General features: G+C 39.8%; 1 protein-coding gene across 2 annotated transcripts in view; it reads right to left on the bottom strand.

Moving 5' to 3' along the window:
* The window catches only part of LOC143295468 (uncharacterized), a 64,118-nt gene that overhangs the window by 8,217 nt on the left and 32,571 nt on the right, over positions 1-23,330 (bottom strand). For both annotated transcript variants that reach the window (XM_076607183.1, XM_076607182.1), the window contains exons 8-15: positions 18,552-18,652; positions 17,021-17,240; positions 15,375-15,526; positions 12,218-12,371; positions 10,552-10,710; positions 8,375-8,527; positions 6,746-6,833; positions 1,922-1,982 (exon numbers count right to left, since the gene is read on the bottom strand). In XM_076607183.1, the coding sequence (XP_076463298.1) occupies positions 1,922-1,982; positions 6,746-6,833; positions 8,375-8,527; positions 10,552-10,710; positions 12,218-12,371; positions 15,375-15,526; positions 17,021-17,240; positions 18,552-18,652 (1,088 nt within the window). The remainder of the gene's footprint in view (positions 1-1,921; positions 1,983-6,745; positions 6,834-8,374; positions 8,528-10,551; positions 10,711-12,217; positions 12,372-15,374; positions 15,527-17,020; positions 17,241-18,551; positions 18,653-23,330) is intronic.

The following is a 23,330-nucleotide window of genomic DNA, read 5'->3' as shown; positions in this document are numbered from 1 at the left end:
TCCCTGTGAAAACAAAAGCTCAAGATCCATTTTCCTTGCCCCACATTTTACCAACAAGGCACAACAGATCATAAGACACAGCCACCAAATTTTTATGATTTTCCAATTCTAACAATACACACTGCAGAGAATAATATAAGGCACACATCAAAATGACAAACAAGAAGTCCAGCATTGACCGGTTGTTCGCTGTTGCTACCATAGTCATGTCAAAACAACGAAGTCCTGACATCATCATTGGAACTCTACTTACACGTTGCTTCATCCACTGTGATTTCCAGCCTGTCAGGCTCAACATTTTTACTCACATCCAGAGAGGCCAAACCCTGTCAAGAGTTTGTAGGAGCAATCAGGAAAATTTGGTAGAAACGTTTTGAATTTGTTACGAACACGCTCCAAGCCACGTCAGTAAACGTACATTCTAACTACAAGGTATACAAACACTTGGACCTACCTGCAACACAGTGTAACTGATACTATTTAGCTGATTGGTCCAGTCAATGCTGTTTCAAAGTAAAAACGCACGCGATCAGCTGAGCATCATCACGTAAGACCAAGGTTAGTAGTGACTGCACCTGGCCTCATGATTGATAAGTCTAAAGCGTCTGGGTAATTTTACGATAGTAAAAGCATGTGAACATGCTATGAAGTTGAAAATGGACTTGTCAGAACAATTTTGACGTTGGCGTAACGTCAGAACAAGCTGCGATCGAGCGTAACAAAATATGGCGAAATCGTAACAGTTGGCATCTCTGTAAATCTGACCCCTGCGTCTTATCCGCTGTTATGCGCACTATCTAAATCTGAAAGGTAACTTCTGAACATCATTTGGTGCCACCTCTCACAACAAACTCAGTACCTGACAACATACTTCATCACATTAAACCACATACAATCTGTCACAATGGATAGCAACATTAACCTCAATTCATTTGACATCACAAAACAGAATATAACATCAGGGAGCAATCAATAAGGAAGACTTTTCATTTTTCCAGGATTTTCAGCAAATGCAGCTTATCGGATATGTGTGCCTTATACTTGTTCCTGATAACTTTTTTCTTTACAATCTGGGGTGTGGCTCATGCGCTGTATTGCATTATATGCCGGAAAATCACGGTATTTTCTTTTGTGCTCAGTCAATCAACGCCCTCTAGTCCACGCTCCTTTAGTGTGCTGTTGGGAAGCTGGGTTTGTGTGTGTGTGTGTGTGTGTGTGTGTGTGTGTGTGTGTGTGTGTGTGTGTGTGTGTGTACATTAATTTGTTTTTAAGTGTTTAGTTCGTTGACTGTTAAAGAGTTATGCGTGTGAGATTTTCATTTCAGTGTTTAAATGCATGTTCTTAAACGTTGGTATTTACATTGTACAGTGCCACTGAGAATGTTTTACATGGAAAGGCGCTCTATAAGTCAAATCATTATTAATATTGTTATAATTTTACACCGAGTTAAGAGAAGGTTTCAGTCATTTTCATCGCCACAAAACGTCACATTTCTTGGTTCAGAGGTTGACCTTGATATCATTGCTTTATAAATCAAATCACTATTATCATTATTTCATTCTGATTCAAGGGAAGGTTTCACTCATTTCCAACACCACAAAACGTCACATTTCCTGGTCCAGAGGTTGATCTTGATATCATTGCTTTATAAATGAAATCATCATTATCATTATTTCATTCTAATTCAAGGAAAGGTTTCATTCATTTCCAACGCCACAAAATGTCACATTACTTTGTCCAGAGGTTGACCTTGATATCATTCTGATTCACGACAGCAATATCGACGGATTTTAAAGACATATTAGATGTCGTAAGGCACAAGGGTCAAAGCCTAGAGAAAGAGCATTGCCTTGTGGTCCATAAAATACCATAGCTGCAGTCTGAAATGAGTGACTGCTCCTCCGATCAGAGGCTTATTTACCTGGAAAGATGGTGTTTTTATCTGCTTGCTGAATTTCTTTTTCCTTTCTTGCATACTGCTCCTGAAACAAAAGAAAACAAAATAAAGTAAATAAAAGTAAAGTAAAAATGAAATAAACTAAACTAAACTAATCGAAATGAAAACAAAACCAGAACAAAACCAGAACAATACCCGAGTGTATATTTTTTTTCAAAATGCTGTAACCTTATGCTTGACTGGTTAACGTTGTTTTTGATTCATATGATGAATCTCTGAAAACGTCTTTTGTTGTTGTTGTTGTTGGGGGTTTTTTGTTGTTGTTTGTTTGTTTAAATGATAAAAACAAGCGGAAAAAACCACAACAATTATAACACAACATGGGGAAATAGAAGGCTGGAGAAATGGAAGCAATACCATACTGGAAGATATATATACATATATCTCTGTTGAAAGACAGACAGACAGAGACAGAGGGAGACAGGCAGAGACCGACTGAGACAGAGACAGAGAGGGAGAGACAGAGACAAAACAATGTTCAACTTTAATGTCATCAGCAATGAAAATGCTGTCTGACAAGGGGCTACATGGCCCAACACTCAGCTTATATCACAGTTTCAGTTTCAGTTTCAGTGGCTCAAGGAGGCGTCACTGCGTTCGGACAAATCCATATACGCTACACCACATCTGCCAAGCAGATGCCTGACCAGCAGCATAACCCAACGCGCTTAGTCAGGCCTTGAGAAAAAAAAAGGTGAATAAATAATAGATAAGCTTACATAAATAAATAAATAAATAAATAAATAATAATTATGATATAAAAAAAAAGTGACATAAGTTCACAGTCAGGCCAACAGCAAAGTGAGAGCTGTATTATCAATGGTTTCTCCATTGCAACGAGAAATTATTCACAGCTTAGTCTGTTGTGAAGGACTATGACTCTCAAACAAGGAAGCAAAATTGCACTGGCTCTTAGTGCGGCAGCCGTGGGGTAATTAACTCACTCAGTACAGCCAGTCCTCTCTTCTCCTCTACACAGACCCCTCGGATGTCCAGTGGGTGTCAGAATGACCCAACCTTTAGCTTCCGTCGTCAGAATTGTGGTATTCTTTGTCAACATTCACCTCTTCAGTATAAGAGCGTTCTGCTTGCAATATTTTGATGATGGTAATTGGGATGAAACGCTGTTAACGTCGTCTCTTTCGCCGTTCATATGGAGAGAGTTAAGTTCACAGTCAGGCCAACAGCAAAGTGAGAGCTGTATTATCAATGGTTTCTCCATTGCAACGAGAAATTATTCACAGCTTAGTCTGTTGTGAAGGACTATGACTCTCAAACAAGGAAGCAAAATTGCACTGGCTCTTAGTGCGGCAGCCATGGGGTAACCATCTCTACGCCGACTGTCCTAAAAAAAAAAACCCTCTTGGCCGAGAGAGTGGGGATGTAACTTGGGCAAGACACTCTCCACTAAAATCAAATTCTAGCTCAGATAGTCAGGACAGCAGTTACCTCCTCTGCTGTTCTGATGGTCATAGCTGAAAACGACAGACTATCATAAACAGCTTGTCGTCAAATGAAGTCAAATGGAAACAAATGAAAATGAAGTATATATATATACTATAAAACAAAATAAAGTGTATCAAACAAAGAAATCATTCCTGTTTAAGTGATATTCATCTGGTTTCCGCACTCACCTCTTTCAAGTCTGGCCTCAAAACCCACCTCTTCCCAAGATAGCCTCCCCCCACTGCCTCTTCCTTGTCTTCTGTTTCTTCAGTTTCAGAGTTATGCATGCGTGTGAATGACAGGTGTGAAAGCACTTTCATTTGCCTCTGCACAAGATTCAGCGCTACTTAAATACTATCATTATTTTATTATTATCATTATCATCATTTACTATATTATTGACTTATTATTATTATTACTGACATCATTATTATCATTACTATTATTATTACTAATATTATATTATCATTGTTATCTATTATTCATTATCATTATCTATTATTATCACTATCACTATCATCATTATTCAATGGCGATCAGCAGGCTTTACCAAATGAAGAAAAAAAAAAAAAACGAAAAAGAATCAAAACAAATTCCACATGTAGTGTAGTTCTGTTCATGGGCCAGGATGCATGAAGCGATCTTTGCTGCGTTTAGTTTGCTTAGAGCTGAGAATGTTCCTAAGCATATGGAATTCCCTGGCGAGTTAGGAACATTCTTAACGATTGCTTAGAGCTGAGAATGTTCCTAAGCATATGGAATTCACTGGGGAGTTAGGAACATTCTTAACGACTGTTTAGAGCTGAGAATGTTCCTAAGCATATGGAACGATTAAAAAAAACACTTAGTGCTGGAAACAATTTTGATAGATGAAACACACCAACTACATGATGACATTAATAGTCGATGATCGGACAGAAGTGGCAGGTTCATAGCTCGATGCGCAAGAACATCTCGTTACATTAGCTCATTCATTCCTTCAGCTCTTCGCGCACACAATCAAAGCATGCAATACACTCACTCATAGGACTGTGACACAAACCTCCTCCTCCCAGCACCACCTGAACTCTTCGGTGGGCGAGTGCATGGGTGCAGACATTTTGTGTGGGACTGTGTGGCTGAGCACAGGCAAGCGTTACTTTTGTGTGTACGTGCTTGTGATTTAATGGATTTCATGTATCTTAATGTTAGTTTACTGATTTTATTGACGTGATATATGCTGTGAGAGGGTGCGGGCGCACAAGCGTTCATGCATGTGTGTGTGTGTGTGTGTGTGTGTGTGTGTGTGTGTGTGTGTGTGTGTGTGTGTGTGTGTGTGTGTGTGTGTGTGTGTGTGTGTGTGTGTGTGTGTGTGTGTGTGTGTGTGTGTGTGTGTGTGTGCATTTTACTTATAAACACAATTTATTTGATGGATAATATGCTGGATGTTTTTATTTGTTTACATTGTTGTGCAATATGTTATTGTCTTAACATGCGCATGTGTGTGTGTGTGTGTGTGTGTGTGTGTGTGTGTGCATTTTACATTTATGTACGATCTATTTGTTGGATTTTTTTTTTTTTTTTAATTGTTGTACACAACCTTGTCTTTACACGTATGTGTGTGGGGTGAGGGTGAGAGTTAAATATTTATATTTTATTTGCTGGATGTTTTCTATCGGTATACATTGTTGTGCAATACTTTATTGTCTTAATGTGTCTGCATGTGTGGGGGTGTGCGGGTGTGGGGGTGTTTTAGTCAGCTACTGAGAGTTTATATTTGACTTGTTTTAGTGTATTGTATGGTAAATATGTTCATTTTTATCTTGGTGTCTACAACGAGCCTGTGATTGCACACGTTAATTTCCATGTGGATTAATAAAGTGTTTTTGAATTGAATTGAACTGAATTTTTTAACTGAATTGAATTAAGTTTGCTCATGTAACCTGGCCCTGTGATATATCTTCTTCTTCTGCGTTCACTCGTATGCACACGAGTGGGCTTTTACATGTATGACCGTTTTCACCCCGCCATGTAGGCAGCCATACTCAGTTTTCGGAGGTGTGCATGCTGGGTATGTTCTTGTTTCCATAACCCACCGAACGCTGACATGGATTACAGGATCTTTAACGTGCGTATTTGATCTTCTGCTTGCATATACACACGAAGGGGGTTCAGGCACTAGCAGGTCTGCACATATGTTGACCTGGGAGATCGTAAAAATCTCCACCCTTTACCCACCAGGCGCCGTCACCGTGATTCGAACCCGGGACCCTCAGATTGACAGTCCAACGCTTTAACCACTCGGCTATTGCACCCGTCAGTGCTATATAATCATTCATATTTCTTCGTAGTAGACCAACCAAGTCACTTCTTTCTGTGATTAATGATGTTAAGATGTTACGTCTGTTTCATCTATTTGTATATTCTTCACAGCAATATAAAAAATAAAATAAAAAGATTTTAAGATGTTAAGTTTGTTTCATCTATTTGTATACTCTTCACAACGATATAAAAAGTGAAATTCATTTTCTATCCTTTCTTTTTCTTTGGAGAGACTGAGAGAGAGAGAGAAAGACCTACACACACATACGCACGCACGCATGCACACACACATACACACACACGATGTAACACACTAAAACCCCGCTCCCCCATCCCCACTTACAAACACACACTCAAGCCCACACACACACCCACACTCACACACATGCACCCCCCGCCCACCACATACACACACACACACACACTCATGCCCCCGCAACCCCCCCCCCCCTCTCCCTCCGCACCCCACCCCAACTCCCCAGCCCATCCCCCCAAACGCATGATACTCCACTTACAAATAACATCCCAGAAGGTCTCAATTTTTTGTTGTTGGTGTGTTGTTGTAGTTTAGACATGAGTTGTAAAACAAAACAATGAAAGAGACAGAAGAGAAGTGTACCCCCAGACAGCAGATGGAGTGATGGACTAGATAGAGCCGGTTTGAATCACGGCTCACGCCCATATTTTCTCCCCCTCCACTAGACCTTGAGTGCTAGTCTGGACCCTAGTCATTCGGATGAGACGATAAACCGAGGTCCCGTGTGCAGCACGCACTTAGCACACGTAAAAGAACCAACGGCAACAAAAGGGTTGTCCTTGGCAAAAATTCAGTAGAAAAATCCACTTCAATAGGGAAAAAAAAAAAAAAACTGCACGCAGGGGGGAAAAAAGAAAAAAAAAAGGGGGGGTGGCGCTCTCAGTGTAGCGACGCGCTCTCCCTGGGGAGAGCAGCCCCGAATTTCACACAGAGAAATCTGTTGTGACAAAAAAAGAGAAATACAAATACAAATACAAATACAGACATCACAGGTTCTCGCTTACCTGCAGTAGAGGAACAAGCACGCTCCAGCAATGATACAGACAATCAGCACTGCCGAAGCTATGCCAGCAATCGCTCCCCCCGTCAATGCTGCACACACAGTATACATGTAGGTAGGTAGGTAGGTAGGTGTGTATGAATGCATGATAGCTAGTCATGTCCAACTAGGACCATCAGAACAGCAGAGGAGGCAACTGCTGTCTCCTGATGTATGGGCTAGTTTGTTTTTGTTTGTTTTTTTTTGTTTTGGGGTTGCTGTTTTTTGTTGTTGTTGGTTGGTTGTTTTTTGTTTTTGTTTTGGGGTTGCTGTTTTTTTGTGGAGAATGTCTTGCCCAAGTTACATCTTTAGGCCAAGTGGGCTTTGGGACAGGCAATCTTGCCTCCTAGTTTGAGAGTTATAGTCCTTAAAAAAACCAAAACAAAAAAACAAACAACTAAGCTGTAAATGAATTCCCACTGCAGTGGAGAAACCATTGATCATACAGCTCTCACTCTGCTGTTGGCCTGACTGTAAGTGTACATCAATCTCTGACGAAAGTTGAGCGATGAGCACACAGACAAAACGATGTAAGTTGAGCGATGAGCACACAGACAAAACGATGTAAGTTGAGCGATGAGCACACAGACAGATGACAAGACAGACACACCGAGACAGACACGCAGACACACATACAGAGACACACACACAGAGACACACACATACACACACACACACACACACACACAGAGGCAACCCTCTTTCATTGCTTCAGCCTACAACAGTGGCCGACCACATTTCCACTCTGTGGCAAATCAAAGCATTGTTTGTTTGTTGATTCATCATTTGTTGCTCAGAGCTCAGCCCACCACACCAGGCCAAAAATACTGTTGATGCCGATCCAGTAGAACTTAAGGGGGTGGGGGAGTGGTAGGGGTGGGGGTGGGGGGGCTGCTACCAGCACTGGCTGGCCATGGAAGGTTTTACACTGCTGATTTATATGGCTACAAACGTGTATGTCTTCAAATAATATTTCTTTTGTTTGTACAGTTATGGTTTACCAGCCGCCTCATGAGTTGATTTCATGTTTTATCTTGAGCGCGGTTCAAGCTGCAAGCTTGTTGCAACTCTAGTTTCAGTGGTGGCCTCGTGGTAACGTGTCCACCTGTTAAGTGAGAGACACTGAGTACATGGGATCGAACGTTCCCACACCTGCCAGTACTTTCTCCCCCTCTGCTAGACTTTTAATGGTGGTCTGGAAGCTAGTCATTCAGATGAGACGATTAAAACCGAGGTCCCGTAAGTAGCATGCACTCAGCACATGTAAAAGCACCCACGACAAAAAAAAAAAAAAAGATTGTCCTTTGCAATATTGTGTAGTAAAATCCACCTTTGATTGAAAGGAAATAAACTTGCATGCAGGAAAAAGAAGGGAAAAAAAAGGGGGGGCATTTGGGGGGGGGGGGGAGTGTAGCAATGCACTGTAGCAATGTGCTTTCACTGGGAAGAGCAGCAGGAACTTTCACACAGAGCTATCTGTTGTGACAAGAAGTAATACCGTACAATACAGTACGATGCAACAACATGTGACACGAACTTTGTACTTCAAAAGTTCGTATCTCAAAGACTGCTCTAAACCATCCAACTGTCTTACCTTCTTTGGTCTGCTCCAGCAGTTTAGCGGATTCTGACTGCACCGGTTCTGTCATCCCACCGGTGGTGTTGGCCGCGACCTTGACATGATACATCGTGCCAGCTGTCACCTCTGTCAGCTTGTATCTGCTGATACTGCCGTCTACAGTGTATGCTGCAAAACATAATCATAATCATAAACATAATCATACTACTACTGACGGGCGCAATAGCCGAGTGGTTAAAGCATTGGACTGTCAATCTGAGGGTCCCGGGTTCGAATCACGGTGACGGCGCCTACTGGGTAAAGGGTGGAGATTTTTACGATCTCCCAGGTCAACATATGTGCTGACCTGCTAGTGCCTGAACCCCCTTCGTGTGAAGCAGAAGATCAAATACGCACGTTAAAGATCCTATAACCCATGTCAGCGTTTGGTGGGTTATGGAAACAAGAACATATCCAGCATGCACACCCCCGAAAACGGAGTATGGCTGCCTACATGGCGGGGTAAAAACGGTCATACACGTAAAAGCCCACTTGTGTGCATACGAGTGAACCCAGAAGAAGAAGAAGATACTACTACAAATAATAACAATAATGATAATAATAACAATAACAATGCCAATAATGACAATAACACCAACAAAATAAAAATGATGATGATGATGATGATGAAGATTATGATGGTCATCATCATACTCATCACCATACTTGTACTCATCATAATCATCATAATGATAGTCATCATCATCACCATAATATCAATTATCATAATAATAATAACAATCATAAAATAAAATGAATTGATTATGATGATGATAATGATAATAATAGTAATGAGAAGAAGAAGAAGAAGAATTATTTTCCAAAAAGTATTTACATCACGCTGAATCTTGTGTAGAGAAAAAAATCAAGTGCATTCACACCAACCATACACATGCAAAACAATATCTTTTTTCTTTTTTTTTTTTAATTGGCATTTTCTATTTCCAGTCACTACAAAGGAATACAATGTACCACAGCACAAGACTGAGAAAAAAATATATCAATACCATGTTGGAAATTTCATATGTAGATTTAGATGCTCATAATCCAGTACATTTTGATTTAATGATAAAAACTATCAACTAAATCTGATCCTTTCTCTTTTTTTTTTTTTTTTTTTCAACCATCTCACTTTCTTCCCTCATACCTAGACATATTACATACATGCACATATGCATGCATGCATCCATCCATCCGTCCATCCATCCATCCATCCATATATGCATGCTGTTAAGCAAATAACTAAAATTACAGACATGCACATGATGACATATCAACATACACTGCCTCTTCCATATACGCACACACTAATTCTTAGACTGTCAGTACTAACTCTTTCACCGCCATAGGCGTCTTTAGTCAACACTGAGGGGGTCATCTTATAAGGACCATTTTTCATATGGTAACAAAGCGTGACAGGAGCAGCCAGTTTCCTGGGCAATAGAACATTGACTAACCTTTGCCCCCTGACCGAATTTGAAGTAAACAAGTCCATCATTAGTGTTCTTTTGACAAAGAACCTGTGTGACTGAGAGCGTTGAGTCTAAAAATAGTTGGCGCTTGGGAGTGTTTTTCACACAGAAACTTGGCCGTGAATGAGTTTTAAGGAAACAGTACCGGAACACTTGTTAACACCACAAATAACTGTTTCTTATGATCTTGCAGTTTTCCCAAAAACAAATTTGATAGTTTCTTTAAAATAAGTTTATCGTTATCATTATCATTAGCCTAACGGGTGCAACAGCCAAGTGGTTAAAGCGTTGGACTTTCAATCTGAGGGTCATGGGTTCGAATCTCAGTAACGGCGCCTGGTGCAAATTTTTCCGACCTCCCAGGTCAACATATGTGCAGACCTGCTTGTGCCTGAACCCCCTTCGTGTGTATACGCAAGCAGAAGATCAAATACACACACTAAAGATCCTGTAATCCATGTCTGCGTTCAGTGGGTTATGGAAATAAGAACATACCCAGCATGCACACCCCTGAAAACGAAGTATGGCTGCCTACATGGCAGGGTAACAACAGTCATACATGTAAAAGCCCACTCGTGTACATACGAGCGAACGTGGAAACTGCAGTCCACGAACGAAGAAGAAGAAGAAGAATCATTAGCTTACCATCATTATTATCAGAATCATTACTAAACAACTCACTTGCGCAAGGAGACGCCTGCTGATCCTGACACAGCTCAATGACGTAGTTCAGGACGATGACCTGCCGGCTGGCCTTGCAGCGCTCAGGACCCCGCCACACCACCTCCATGGTGTCCCTCTGTGGTCGCAACTGTACGAACTCGATGGTCTCACCCAACTCTGGAACCAACACCATCATCGTCGTCATCGTCATTATCATCATCATTATCACCATCATCATCCATGGTATCCCTCTGGGATCGCAAATCAATGGTCTCTCCCTTCTCTAGAACCAACACATCATCATCGTCATCGTCATTATCATCATCATTATCATCATCATCATCCACGGTATCCCTCTGGGATCACAACTCAATGGTCTCTCACATCTCTAGAACCAACACATCATCATCATCATCGTCATTATCATCATCATCATCCACGGTATCCCTCATCATCACTATCATTGTCATCATCAACATCATGATCATCGTAATCATCATCGTCATCATCACTGTGATCATCATCACTATCATCATCATCATCATCATCGTAATCATCATAATCATCATAATCATCATCATCATCATCATCGTAATCATCATCATCATCCATGGCATCTCTCTGGGGTCGCAACTGCACATATTCCCATCTCTGAAACCATCACATCGTCACGGCCATCACCATCTACTGTAGCTGGTTATGGTATTCATGCCCATGCACACTGCTCGAGATACAACTTCCCTTCCACCCACGTAAAAAAAATAATAATAAAATTATATATAAAAAAAAAAAGATTTTATTTGTTGTTTTTTATTCCCCTGCAACATGCAGTCTTCAACCATAACATCAAAAACAGTTTCTGAGTTTTACATTTTCTGCAAAACAAATGCGGTTCTGCAAGAATGGTAAGCAACTCTGCACTTATCAATGACATTTGACAATCTGCCCACAAAATCTATGAAGTGTAGCTCACGAGAACACACAGAGGCAGATCAGTTCCAGCTTCATGGAAGTGTCGCAGCAGCATGTGGACCGATCCTTATACGCTACACTTCATCTGCTTGTGGGGGGTGCGGGGCGGGGAGGGGCGCGGGGGGGAGCTGGGTGGGATCATCAATGGAGCAGAGGCCAGAGCTTTGCATAAACCCAACAAACACAATGGTCAGGCCCTGAGAGCCTAACCTAGGTTCACTCCATAAAATGAAAAATGAAATCATAAAACAAAAATAATGAAACCAAAAAAAAGTTGAAGTTTTAAAAGGTTTTACAGGCCCCATCATAGCCCTTTGCTACCATCGGGGGCACTGAATTCACACGTCCACTGTGTCTAGGGCCCAGCACTGGAAGGCGGGGGAGCCCAGTCATCTCCTAACACAGTTTTAACCTCCTCCCCCCCCTGCCCCCATGCCCCCCAACCCCTCCGAACCAATCTCAGCTACCTATTGAAACCTGCGTGGAGTGAGGGAAATCATAATTAACTGCTTTTCCCCCAAGGACACAACACAAAACCTGAAACAGAGCCTCGAACTCTGAATCACCGGTGAAACACTGGATCAAGATCTCTAAATGCCTAAATGCTCCTACGCCACAGCCCCTCCAAACAAAACAAACAAAGAAATAGATACACCAAAATATCGAAACAGGAAAAACAACAACATCCACGCAAAAGCCCAGGAGACTCGACCTTTTCCAGGGACGTAGATGCAGCTGCTCATGACGATTCCCGTGGTTATGCCCCCTTGCGTCACCACCGCCACACCAAACATCATGCTGGCGTCACCACCGAGGGTGGCGCGACCCGCCAGTGGATTCTTCACCTTCTTGTGTCCTATCGCTTCCTGTTTGTACATAAAAAGCATACATAGTCCTACTGCGTCCTGTTTGTACATAAAAAACATACATAGTCCTAATGTGTCCTGATTGTACATAAAAAACATACATAGTCCTAATGTGTCCTGATTGTACATAAAAAACATACATAGTCCTAATGTGTCCTGATTGTACACAAAAAAATACGTAGTCCTACTGCGTCCTGTTTGTACACAAAAAACATACATAGTCCTAATGTGTCCTGATTGTACACAAAAAAATACGTAGTCCTACTGCGTCCTGTTTGTACATAAAAAACATACATAGTCCTACAGCGTCCTGATTGTACATAAAAAACATACATAGTCCTAATGTGTCCTGATTGTACACAAAAAAATACGTAGTCCTACTGCGTCCTGCTTGCACATAAAAAACATACATAGTTCTACTGCGTCCTGTTTGTACACAAAAAACATATAGTCCTACTGTGTCCTGATTGTACATAAAAAAACATACATAGTCCTAAGGTGTCCTGATTGTACATAAAAAACATACTTGTCCTACTGTGTCCTGATTGTACATAAAAACATACTTGTCCTACTGCGTCCTGCTTGTACATAAAAAACACACATAGTCCTACTGCGTCCTGATTGTACATAAAAAACACACATAGTCCTACTGCGTCCTGATTGTACATAAAAAACAACTTGTCCTAATGTGTCCTGATTGTACATAAAAAACATACATAGTCCTAATGTGTCCTGATTGTACATAAAAAAACATACATAGTCCTAAGGTGTCCTGATTGTACATAAAAAACATACATAGTCCTACTGCGTCCTGCTTGTACACAAAAAAATACGTAGTCCTACTGCGTCCTGTTTGTACATAAAAAACATACATAGTCCTATCACGTCTTGTTTGTACATAAACAACACACACATTCCTATTGCATCTTGTTTGTACATAAACAACACACACATTCCTATTACATATTGTTTGTACATAAACAACACACATTCCTATCGCATCTTGTTTGTACATAAACAACAAACACATTCCTATCACATATTGTTTGTACATAAACAACACACACATTCCTATCACATATTGTTTGTACATAAACAACACACACATTCCTATCACATATTGTTTGTACATAAACAACACACCCATTCCTATCACATATTGTTTGTACATAAACAACACACCCATTCCTATTGCATCTTGTTTGTACATAAACAACACATACAGTTCTATTGCCTCCTGTTTGTACACAAACACACTCAGTCCTACTGAGTCCTGTTTGAACACAAAAAACGCACGCAGTCATATTGCGTCCTGTTTGAACACAAAGAACACACACATTCCAACTGCATCCTGTTTGAACACGAAGAACACACACAGTCCTACTGAATCCTGTTTGAACACAAAGAACACACACAGTCATATTGAATCCTGTTTGAACACAAAGAATACACACAGTCCTACTGCATCCTGTTTGAACTCAAAGAACACACACGGCCCTACTGCGTCCTGTTTGAACTCAAAGAACACATATGGTCCTATTGAGTCCTGTTTGTACACAAAGAACACACACGGTCCTATTGAGTCCTGTTTGTACACAAAGAACACACACGGTCCTACTGCGTCCTGTTTGTACACAAAGAACACACACGGTCCTATTGCGTCCTGTTTGTACACAAAGAACACACACAGTCCTACTGCGTCCTGTTTGAACTCAAAGAACACACACGGTCCTACTGCGTCCTGTTTGAACACAAAGAACACACACATTCCTACTGCGTCCTGTTTGAACACAAAGAACACACACGGTCCTACTGCGTCCTGTTTGAACACAAAGAACACACACGGTCCTATTGAGTCCTGTTTGTACACAAAGAACACACACATTCCTATTGCATCCTGTTTGAACACAAAGAACACACACGGTCCTATTGCATCCTGTTTGAACACAAAGAACACACACAGTCCTACTGCCTTCTGTTTGTACATAAGCAACACACATATTCCTATCGCGTCTTGTTTCTGCAACAACAACACACACAGTTTTATCATGTCTTGTGTGAACATAAACAACATACACAATTCTATTGCGTCCTGGTTGTACATAAACAACACACCCAGTTCTATTACATCTTGTTTGTACATAAACAACACACACACGGAGTCCTATCACTTCCTGTTTCTACATAAACAACACACACAGTCAGTAATATTGTGTCTTGTTTGAACATAAACAACACACAACAGTTCTATTGCATCTTTGTTGTTCATAAACATCACACACACAGCCCTATCACTTCCTGGTTGTAAATAAACAACACACACAATCCTATCGCGTCTTGTGTGTACGTAACACACACAGTTCTATTGCATCCATCTGCATACAACACACACAGTTCATTGCATCCTGTTTGTACATAAACAACACACACAGTACTATTACCTCCTGTTTGTACATAAGCTATACACACTTCAAGGTGTTTCATATACAACTTAACGTTCAGTTTAAGGTCTATGTGCAAGACTGCTCCTGATTAACAGCAAGTTGACAAAATTTAAAAAAATAACAAACAAAAAAAAAAAAAAAAACCCACAATCTCATACAACTGACACATTCACTAAGATAAGGTTTTAAAACAGAAAAGAATAAATTCAGAGGTGGGGGAAAGAACACATAAGACAAAGCCCTGAAATTCAGTTATTAAACTTTTTTCTTCTTTTTTTTTTTTTTTTTTTTTTTTTTTTTTTTTTTTAACTTGCATGGCAGACAGAAGAATATTTTACTGGAGGCGAAAAGAACACACAACACAAAAGCCCTGGGATCAGATCCAGTCTTCAATTTTTTTTTTTTTTTTTTTTTTTTTTTTTTTTTCTAACTTGAATGATGTTCAGAAGAACACGCACAACACTGACAGCTGAAACTGACGCCTATTCTAAACACTGCCAAAACAACTTTTTTTTTTTCTTTTTTTTTTTCAACAGCCCACACTGACGGACAGACGCACCTGACACTGGTTGGGGTTGTTGGGGTCCCTCTTGCAGAAGTACAGGAAGAGGGTGTGGTTGACCATGTCATCGTCCGGGGTCCACTCGGCCGTTATCTGCCCTCCCTCCAGCCGCAACCTCAGGTCCAGATTCTCCACTTTCTTGTGCATTTCTGCAACACAAAACATGCAGCCCAGCCCCAGAGCATGAGAAGGACAGGCTTAGAAGCTGAGAAGAAGTGTTTGCACATCAAAAATTTTTCTTCTGTCAGACAAGCAAGCTTAAGGCCAGACACGGTAGTGAAATTTTGACCAAAATCATGATTTTTTGTAATTTTCGTTTTTTCGCATAATTTGCTTCTTCAACATCTAATCTTTATAGTCCGTTTCACCTGGGTAATATATTCACTTAAATAAAGCTTCAAACAGCATCAACATGTGTGATTTCTTGTGAGTACAAGCACATCTCTTTACTTTTCATGTTTTCTCCGTTTTGTGTTTTGTCCTCGTAATACCATTTTTCAAAATGCTAATGCTCAAAAATTTTAAAAGATAGCATGTTCAAACTTAGTACTTTCTTTATGTATTCAGCTTTATTATAGTGCAGTGGTTTGTATAGTACTAGTAAAAGAATGAATATACACTCATTTGAAAAAAATGATGTCATGGAATTTATACTCATTTCAACAAAAAAATAATAATAAATGTATTTATTCAAATTCCAAAATACCACTACACTATAATAAAGAACAAATACAAATAAATCAAATAAAACAAACAGAAATAACATATCTATAAAGGTACCGAAGTTTTAAGCTTTTAATTTTTTTGTTTGTCGGCCATTTTGGATTCGTTTTGATGGAAACCGTCACGACAAATTGCACAAAAAGGAGGAGTTTGTATTATACTCCATGTTTGGTGTTTACATATACTTACCATGTCAAACTGATGCAAACTAGGCCTATGGTTTGCTCTGTTTGGCCAAATTTCGCGCGGCTAACAGTGAAAAGACGCCCCTCTTAGTCTGGCCCGCTCTTGACCTTTTTAGACATGTTTAGTCCAATATCTTTGCATACAATGTCACAGAAAGCCATAAACTTCAAGTTTATTTCATACGTTTTTGTACTACCGTGTCTGGCCTTATTTAAAAGAAGAAGTGATTGCACATTTCTACTGTCACTGCTGTTGTATGCACGTGTCAAGTGTAATTGGTGTAAGGACAAGCCCAGTGTTTCCTTTTTTTCTTTCTTTTTTTTTGAGGAGTTTGTTCCAATGTACTTTTTATCTACCTGTGTGCTAGCTAGCTGAATCGGTAGCATAAGCAGCATTGACTTGAAGCTGTGTACCTTCTGAATGGAGAGAGTTACCCCTCTTTACTATGAGGTAAGGTAAGATAAGGTAAGGTAAGGTAAGATAAGGTATGGTAAGGTAAGGCAAGATATGATAAGGTAAGGTAAAGCAAGATAAGATAAAGTAAGGTAAGGTTAGGTAAGGCAAGGCAAGACAAGGCAAGACAAGACAAGACAAGACAGGACAAGACAAGACGATACAAGATGATACAGAATAAATCCACCATCACATAAAAAAAACAAAAAAAAACTGCACCAGCATCAGGAATGGCAAAACAAAAACATAGCACAATGTCCCCCTATCTCCCCCGCCCGTACTTTCGTTCCACTGAGGCACCGTCAGCAGAGTGGAAGGCGAGCGACCGGCAGCCGTGCTGGCGTAAATGGTCACGCTGAACTCTCGATCACAGTTCAGGTGCTCGGCTCTCAAGGTGCAGGCCGCCTCCGCAGTGCTGTGGACTTCAAAGCGATGCTGGCCCAACCTCACTTCGCCTGTGTAGTTCCGGATCTGCCCGTTCTGATCTTCGCCGGCCACCTCCTGAAATGAAAACATGGCCGATGACTATTCGCCCACAGCAATGAATGAGTGAATGAATGAATGTCGTCGTCGAAATTAGCTGAAAGAATGTAGTTTTTATAAACATAACAAGAGAGGCAAGGCCTTCAAGACTCACTTGTGATAAATTAAGTCCCCTAGCATTAATTACAGAGTAATTTCCTTTTTTTACTATCTGCCCCAAAACGTTTGCAAAATGAAAAAAAATTCCATGCTTAGCAAAAGAAGTTCCTGTTTGAACAAAAAAATGATAATAATAACTCCTCTTGTTGTTGTGTCAGAATATCAGATCAAAGTGCCAAGTTTAGAGAATACAAAAAATATAACAGTAAATGCAGTTTGCATATAATTAGGCTTCTTTTTTTTATTTTTTTTGTGCCCATCCCAGAGATGCAATATTGTTTTAAACAAGATGACTGGAAAGAACTGAATTTTTCCTATTTTTATGCCAAATTTGGCGTCAGCTGACAAAGTATTTGCAGAGAAAATGTCAATGTTAAAGTTTACCAAGGACACACAGACACACGGACACACGGACACACACACACAGACAACCGAACACCGGGTTAAAACATAGACTCACTTTGTTTACACAAGTGAGTCAATAAAGCATAGTAGTAAAATGAAGAAGGACGGTGGCAGAATGGTTCGGATGCTCATCTGCCAATAGAGAGTCCTTGAGGGTCTGGGTTCAAATCCTCTTCTCGCCCTTTCTCCCAAGTTTGACTGGAAAAATGAAAGTGAGCGTCTAGTCATTCAGACGAGACGATAAACCTAGGTCCTGTATGCAGAACGCACTCAGCGCACTGTAAAAGAACCCATGGCAACAAGTGTGTTGTCCTCTGTTGAAATTCTGTAGGAGAAACCCACGCTGATAGGCACACAAATATATATGCATGCACTCAAGGCCTGACTAAACGCGTTGGGCTATGCTGCTGGTCAGGCATCTGCCGGGCAGATTTGGTGAAGCGTATAAGGATTTGTCCAAACACAGAAGCAACTGAAACTGAGTAAAAGAAAAATGAAAACAGTTACTTTATGTTCTGATTAAAATCTATGACACAACCTGATGTAACATGTGCACACGAATATTTATCCATATACACAAAATTACACTGACAAATCAACACATACATACAAATGCAAACACACACAAATGAACAAATGCACACACACACACACACACACACACACACACACACACACACACACACACAATCCCAGACAACACAACAGATAAGGCTAGGGCCAAACAAATGCAACACATTCAAAACGAGGACCTCGGCGCCCCACCTGAAAGTAAATGTAGACTGTGGCGTTGGGAGACGATCGGGTGCATCCTGTGCGGTCCACGAAGAAAGCACCTGGCGTTACAGCAGGTGCAGAGGACGGTGCTACACAGATAATAAACATACTTCACCTTATTTTTTTTTTTTTTTTTTTTTTTTTTTTATTATACAGCATATCATTTTTAACATTGTTAATATTGTTATTATTATCATCATCACCATCATCATCATCTTTCTCATTAGTAGTAGTGACTTATGTCTCTTGACTCCTTGTGGAGCATAGGGCAGCTGCAGTACTCCTCCAGCGAACTCAGTTTTGGGCTGTCCTCTTCAGCCTGGCCCATGTCGATCCGGCTGCCTTCATCTCCTTCTCCGTGTAGTAGTATAATTATTCTTAGTAGTATTACTGATAGTAGTGAAAGCAGCAGTAGTAGTAATAGCAGCAGCATTATCAAAAATCATTATTATTACAGGTAAACAACTATTATCATTATTATCATCATCATCATTTTTGATAAAATTAGTAGTTGTATTGACACTTCTGTAGCACTTATCTTCAGCCAAAGACCAACTTCAAAGCGCTTTGCAAACATGGAGTCATTTGCACGACAAAAATTTCAAAAAGTATCCTTGCATCCCTCTTCAATCTTACTAAAGCTTACGACCATGTGAAGCATGGCAGACTGTTGTATGAGCTAATTACAAACTGGTCTGCCTGGACAAGTTTATGATTAAGTGAAATCCTCTTCAAGTGGAACACATTTAGTGGTGACTTGGGGGTAACTTTGTCAACCTCTAGGCCTATGGATATGGGAATCCCACTGGGCTCTATCATTCCTCCACTGTTGTTTAACATTATGTTTTATGATTTAAACCATGTTTGTTTTTTTTATCATCTTCCAAGCTGACACAACATGTTAATGACATCATTATATGGATTCAGACATCTTACAGGAAAAGGACAAGCCTAAATTATGTCTCTTTATGTTAATTAAGAAACTTTTTTCAGATACATTTCAGAACTAGTTAGATTATATATGCACTCAAATGGCTTTGGGTTTCCTGTAGGAAAAACTCACCTGATTCTCGTTAATAATGATAATAATCCCTGCAAACTAACGTGAAACATTTTCAAGTCTAAAATAAAATTTCTTGGTATCCTTCTTACTTTGAAACTAAACTGGAAAAGACACTGAATGTGTGTGCTGCGGCTAAAGCAGTTAAAAATTTGAATTTCTTAAAACTTGCAGGTCACTCTCCTTGGGGACAGGATTCCAAGATCCTGTTTTATTTAGCAACCTCTCTTGTAAGATCAAGACTGACCTGTATCAAAAAATCTTCTTTTCTGCTCTGGCGACTAATTTGATTAAAGATGCTCCAAATCACTGACAGTAAAGCTGGGAAACTGGCCCTAGGCGTGCCTGTACATACCTCTGAAGCCTATAAGCTTGCTTGTATTTTTTGTGCTCGATGAAATCAAAATATTTGGGTCTGCTAAATACTTAGTGATATGTATAGCTGTGGAAGATTTTGAGAAGTATAATCTTAGGTCTGATACTGATTCTCCCACAAAAATAAAGCACAAAAAATTCAAATTTACAAATCATTCGCACATATGTATCGTATAATCCAAATCCTTCAGACTGTATGAGATATTCTAAATCTTTCAAATATAAATCTAAACAATATGACAACTAATGTACCTTGCTATCTCTCTCTCCCTGGGAGTTACCAAGAGCAAATGTCAACATTAATTTTGTACTTCTGACACAACATGTAATAGCAGCATCTGTCAGAATTGATTTAGAAGAACATTTTACATTCATTTAAATGTTAACACTGGTGGTTTGGTTCTGGATGATAGCAGTGCTCAATCAAGGAAATGACAAATATACTAGAAAGAGACTTTTTAAGTGCTTCCAGTCAACTCTAAAACCTTGTCAGTGGACTCTCTCAAACTTTGGTCCAATTCACAAACCAGTTTTAAGTTTAATCATCAGACTATCACCTGATTCATTAGACTGAATATTGCCCTTATATCAGGTGCATGTGTTTCAGCAATGTGACAGTTAAGCATGTAATTTTTTTACTGTGATTTGGTGACGCCTTACATGCATGACAGTATGTCATCACTGGGAACATTGATGTTTTTGATTCATGTTACATTTGTGATCAGTTCATCTCTTTTTAAATCAACAACTTCTCTTTTACGAAGTCCATTAATAATTTTATATTCATTTAAAATATTCATCCTTGATTTCCCCCTTTCGACCTTTCAACCCCACCCCCCTCTCCTCTCCAACCTTTAAAATGATAACACTCAAATGAGGAAATTAATACTTTTACAAAATGTCTACTATCACCATTTTGAGACAGGACATTAAACAAAATTCCTCCATTGGCACAACAGGCCGCCTAACTGGCTAGAGCCAACAGTCAGCTGCTTTTCAGCACTCATCATTCGTTTCCTGTGTCATTCAGTCAGGCTTCAGTCACACATGTATAGTAAATTTGTACCACGAAATGTTGCCAGGGACAACTCTTTTGTTGCCATGGGTTCTTTTCCATGGGCTAAGTGCACATGGGACCTTGGTCTATCGTCTCATCCGACTGACCAGCATCCGAGACCACCACTCACGGTCTAGTGAAGGGGGAGAGAATTCTGGTGAGTGCAGGATTCAGTACCACACTCTCAGATTCTCTAGCTTTCTAGGCAAATGTGTTACCACTTCTAGGCCACGTTTCTTTCCCCAAGTTTCTGCCCCAGTTGTAAAGAGCTTCTTTTCTCTCTCTCTTTTTTTTTTTTTTTTTCTTTTGGTCCAGCAGGACGATCCCTTGCTAAAGACTTGGAATGCAGGGCTGTGCATTGTCCTCCATTCCCTTGACAAAGTCTTCCAAAATTGACCCCCCCCCCCCCCACACACACACACACACACCGATTTTTGTCTATGCGCAAGATTCACTGCTTCATAAAATACTTTATTATTGTCATTATTACTTTATAATCAATGACAGCCAAGAGTAAGCAAGGCGGTTTGCAGTAAATGGATCCATAACACATTACTGAAAAATAGTGCGGGTAGCCTTACTGAGACAAAACGTAATAAACGAATGAGGCTCATCCAGGTTCTGACCACAAATGCAACATGCCATTTGTCTGTAGTGATTTCATTGTGTCATGTTTTCTGTTGGGTACCAGCTACTTGGACAAAGTGGCTCATGTCACTGACGGATGACTATGTGGAGGCAGTTTAAATCAAAAAAAAACTTCAAAGATCAGTGTGGGGTTTGGGAGTTAGTGGTCAGTTCCTATCAACAGCTGAATGTGTTAAGGGCTCAAATGAGAAGATTGGCACCACATGTTTCATGTTCCTATTGCTGTTGATTTTGTGTTCCAGTTCAAATGCTTTAACTGCTATTTCAAGTTTTGATTTCATGCTCCAATTTCAGGTTTTAATTTCTTGCTCCAATTTCAAATGCTTTATTTCCCCATTTTAAGCTTTAATTTTGTGTTCCCATTTCAAATGCTTTAACTGCTGTCCTTCCAATTTCAAATGCTATAATTGCTGTTTCAAACTTTCATTTTATGTCCCAATTTTAGGTTTTAATTTCTTGTTCCAATTTCATGGCTTTAACTACCATTTTCACAAGTTTTGATTTTGTGTTCTTTTTGCAAATGCTTTAACACCTATTCTAAATTTTAATTTCGTGTTCCAATTCCATGTCCTTTTACTGCCGTTTCAAGTTTTGATTTCATGTTCCAATTTCAGGTTTTAATTTCTTGTTCCAATGTCAAATGCTTTATTTGCCATTTTAAGCTTTAATTTTGTGTTCCCATTTCAAATGCTTTAACTGCTGTCTTAAATTTTAATTCCTTGTTCCAATTCAAAATGCTATAACTGCTGTTTCAAGGTTTAATTTTGCATTCCATATTTCAGGTTCTAATTTTTTGTTCCAATTTCAATGCTTTAACTGCCATTTTAACAAATTTTAATTTTGTGTTTCAATTTCAAATGCTCTGAATCCTGTTTTAAGTTTAAATTTCATATTCCAATTTCATGTGCTTCAACTGTGGTTTGAAGTTCTAATTCTATATTCCAATTTCAATGTTAATTTCTTGTTCCAATTTCAAATGCTGTAACTGCTGTATCAAGTTTGAATTCCATGTTCTAATTTCAAATGCTTTAACACCTGTTTAAGTCTTAATTTGGGGTAACAATTCAAAATGCTCTCACAGCAGCTTAAAGCTTCAATTTTGTGTTTCAGTTTCAAATACTCTAACTCTTGTTTTAGTTTTTAACTTCGTGTTACAATTTCAAATGCTTCAACTGCTGTTAGCTTAATGCAGAAGATCGATCTGGAAGTTTCTACACTGACCAGCATGGAGTTATTATCTTAACACAAGGTGTTTTTTTTTTTTTTTTTTTTTTGGTGGTGCTGTCCTGTCATCTGCACCATGTTAGTGGCATTACTATATCCCCATGCTGCTCATTCAGAACCCTCCACACACGTAACACCCAGGTTCATCCATCGCAGTTCCGAAGGCAGCGGAACACTTCACAGGAATCTATTGATCTTAAGTTGCCAGGAGACCCTGCACAGCAGCTGAATCACTTCAGTGGTGTTCAGTAGTGCCTGTTCTGACTTAACATACACAGGATACAGCCAGCTTAAGTCCCTTAACATACACAGGATACAGCCAGCTAAGTCCCTTAACATACACAGGATACAGCCAGCTTAAGTCCCTTAACATACACAGGATACAGCCAGCTAAGTCCCTAAA

Source organism: Babylonia areolata, chromosome 20 (assembly GCF_041734735.1).
Source record: "Babylonia areolata isolate BAREFJ2019XMU chromosome 20, ASM4173473v1, whole genome shotgun sequence".
NCBI lineage: Eukaryota > Metazoa > Mollusca > Gastropoda > Neogastropoda > Buccinidae > Babylonia > Babylonia areolata.
This window is presented reverse-complemented; position numbering and strand designations above follow the sequence as displayed.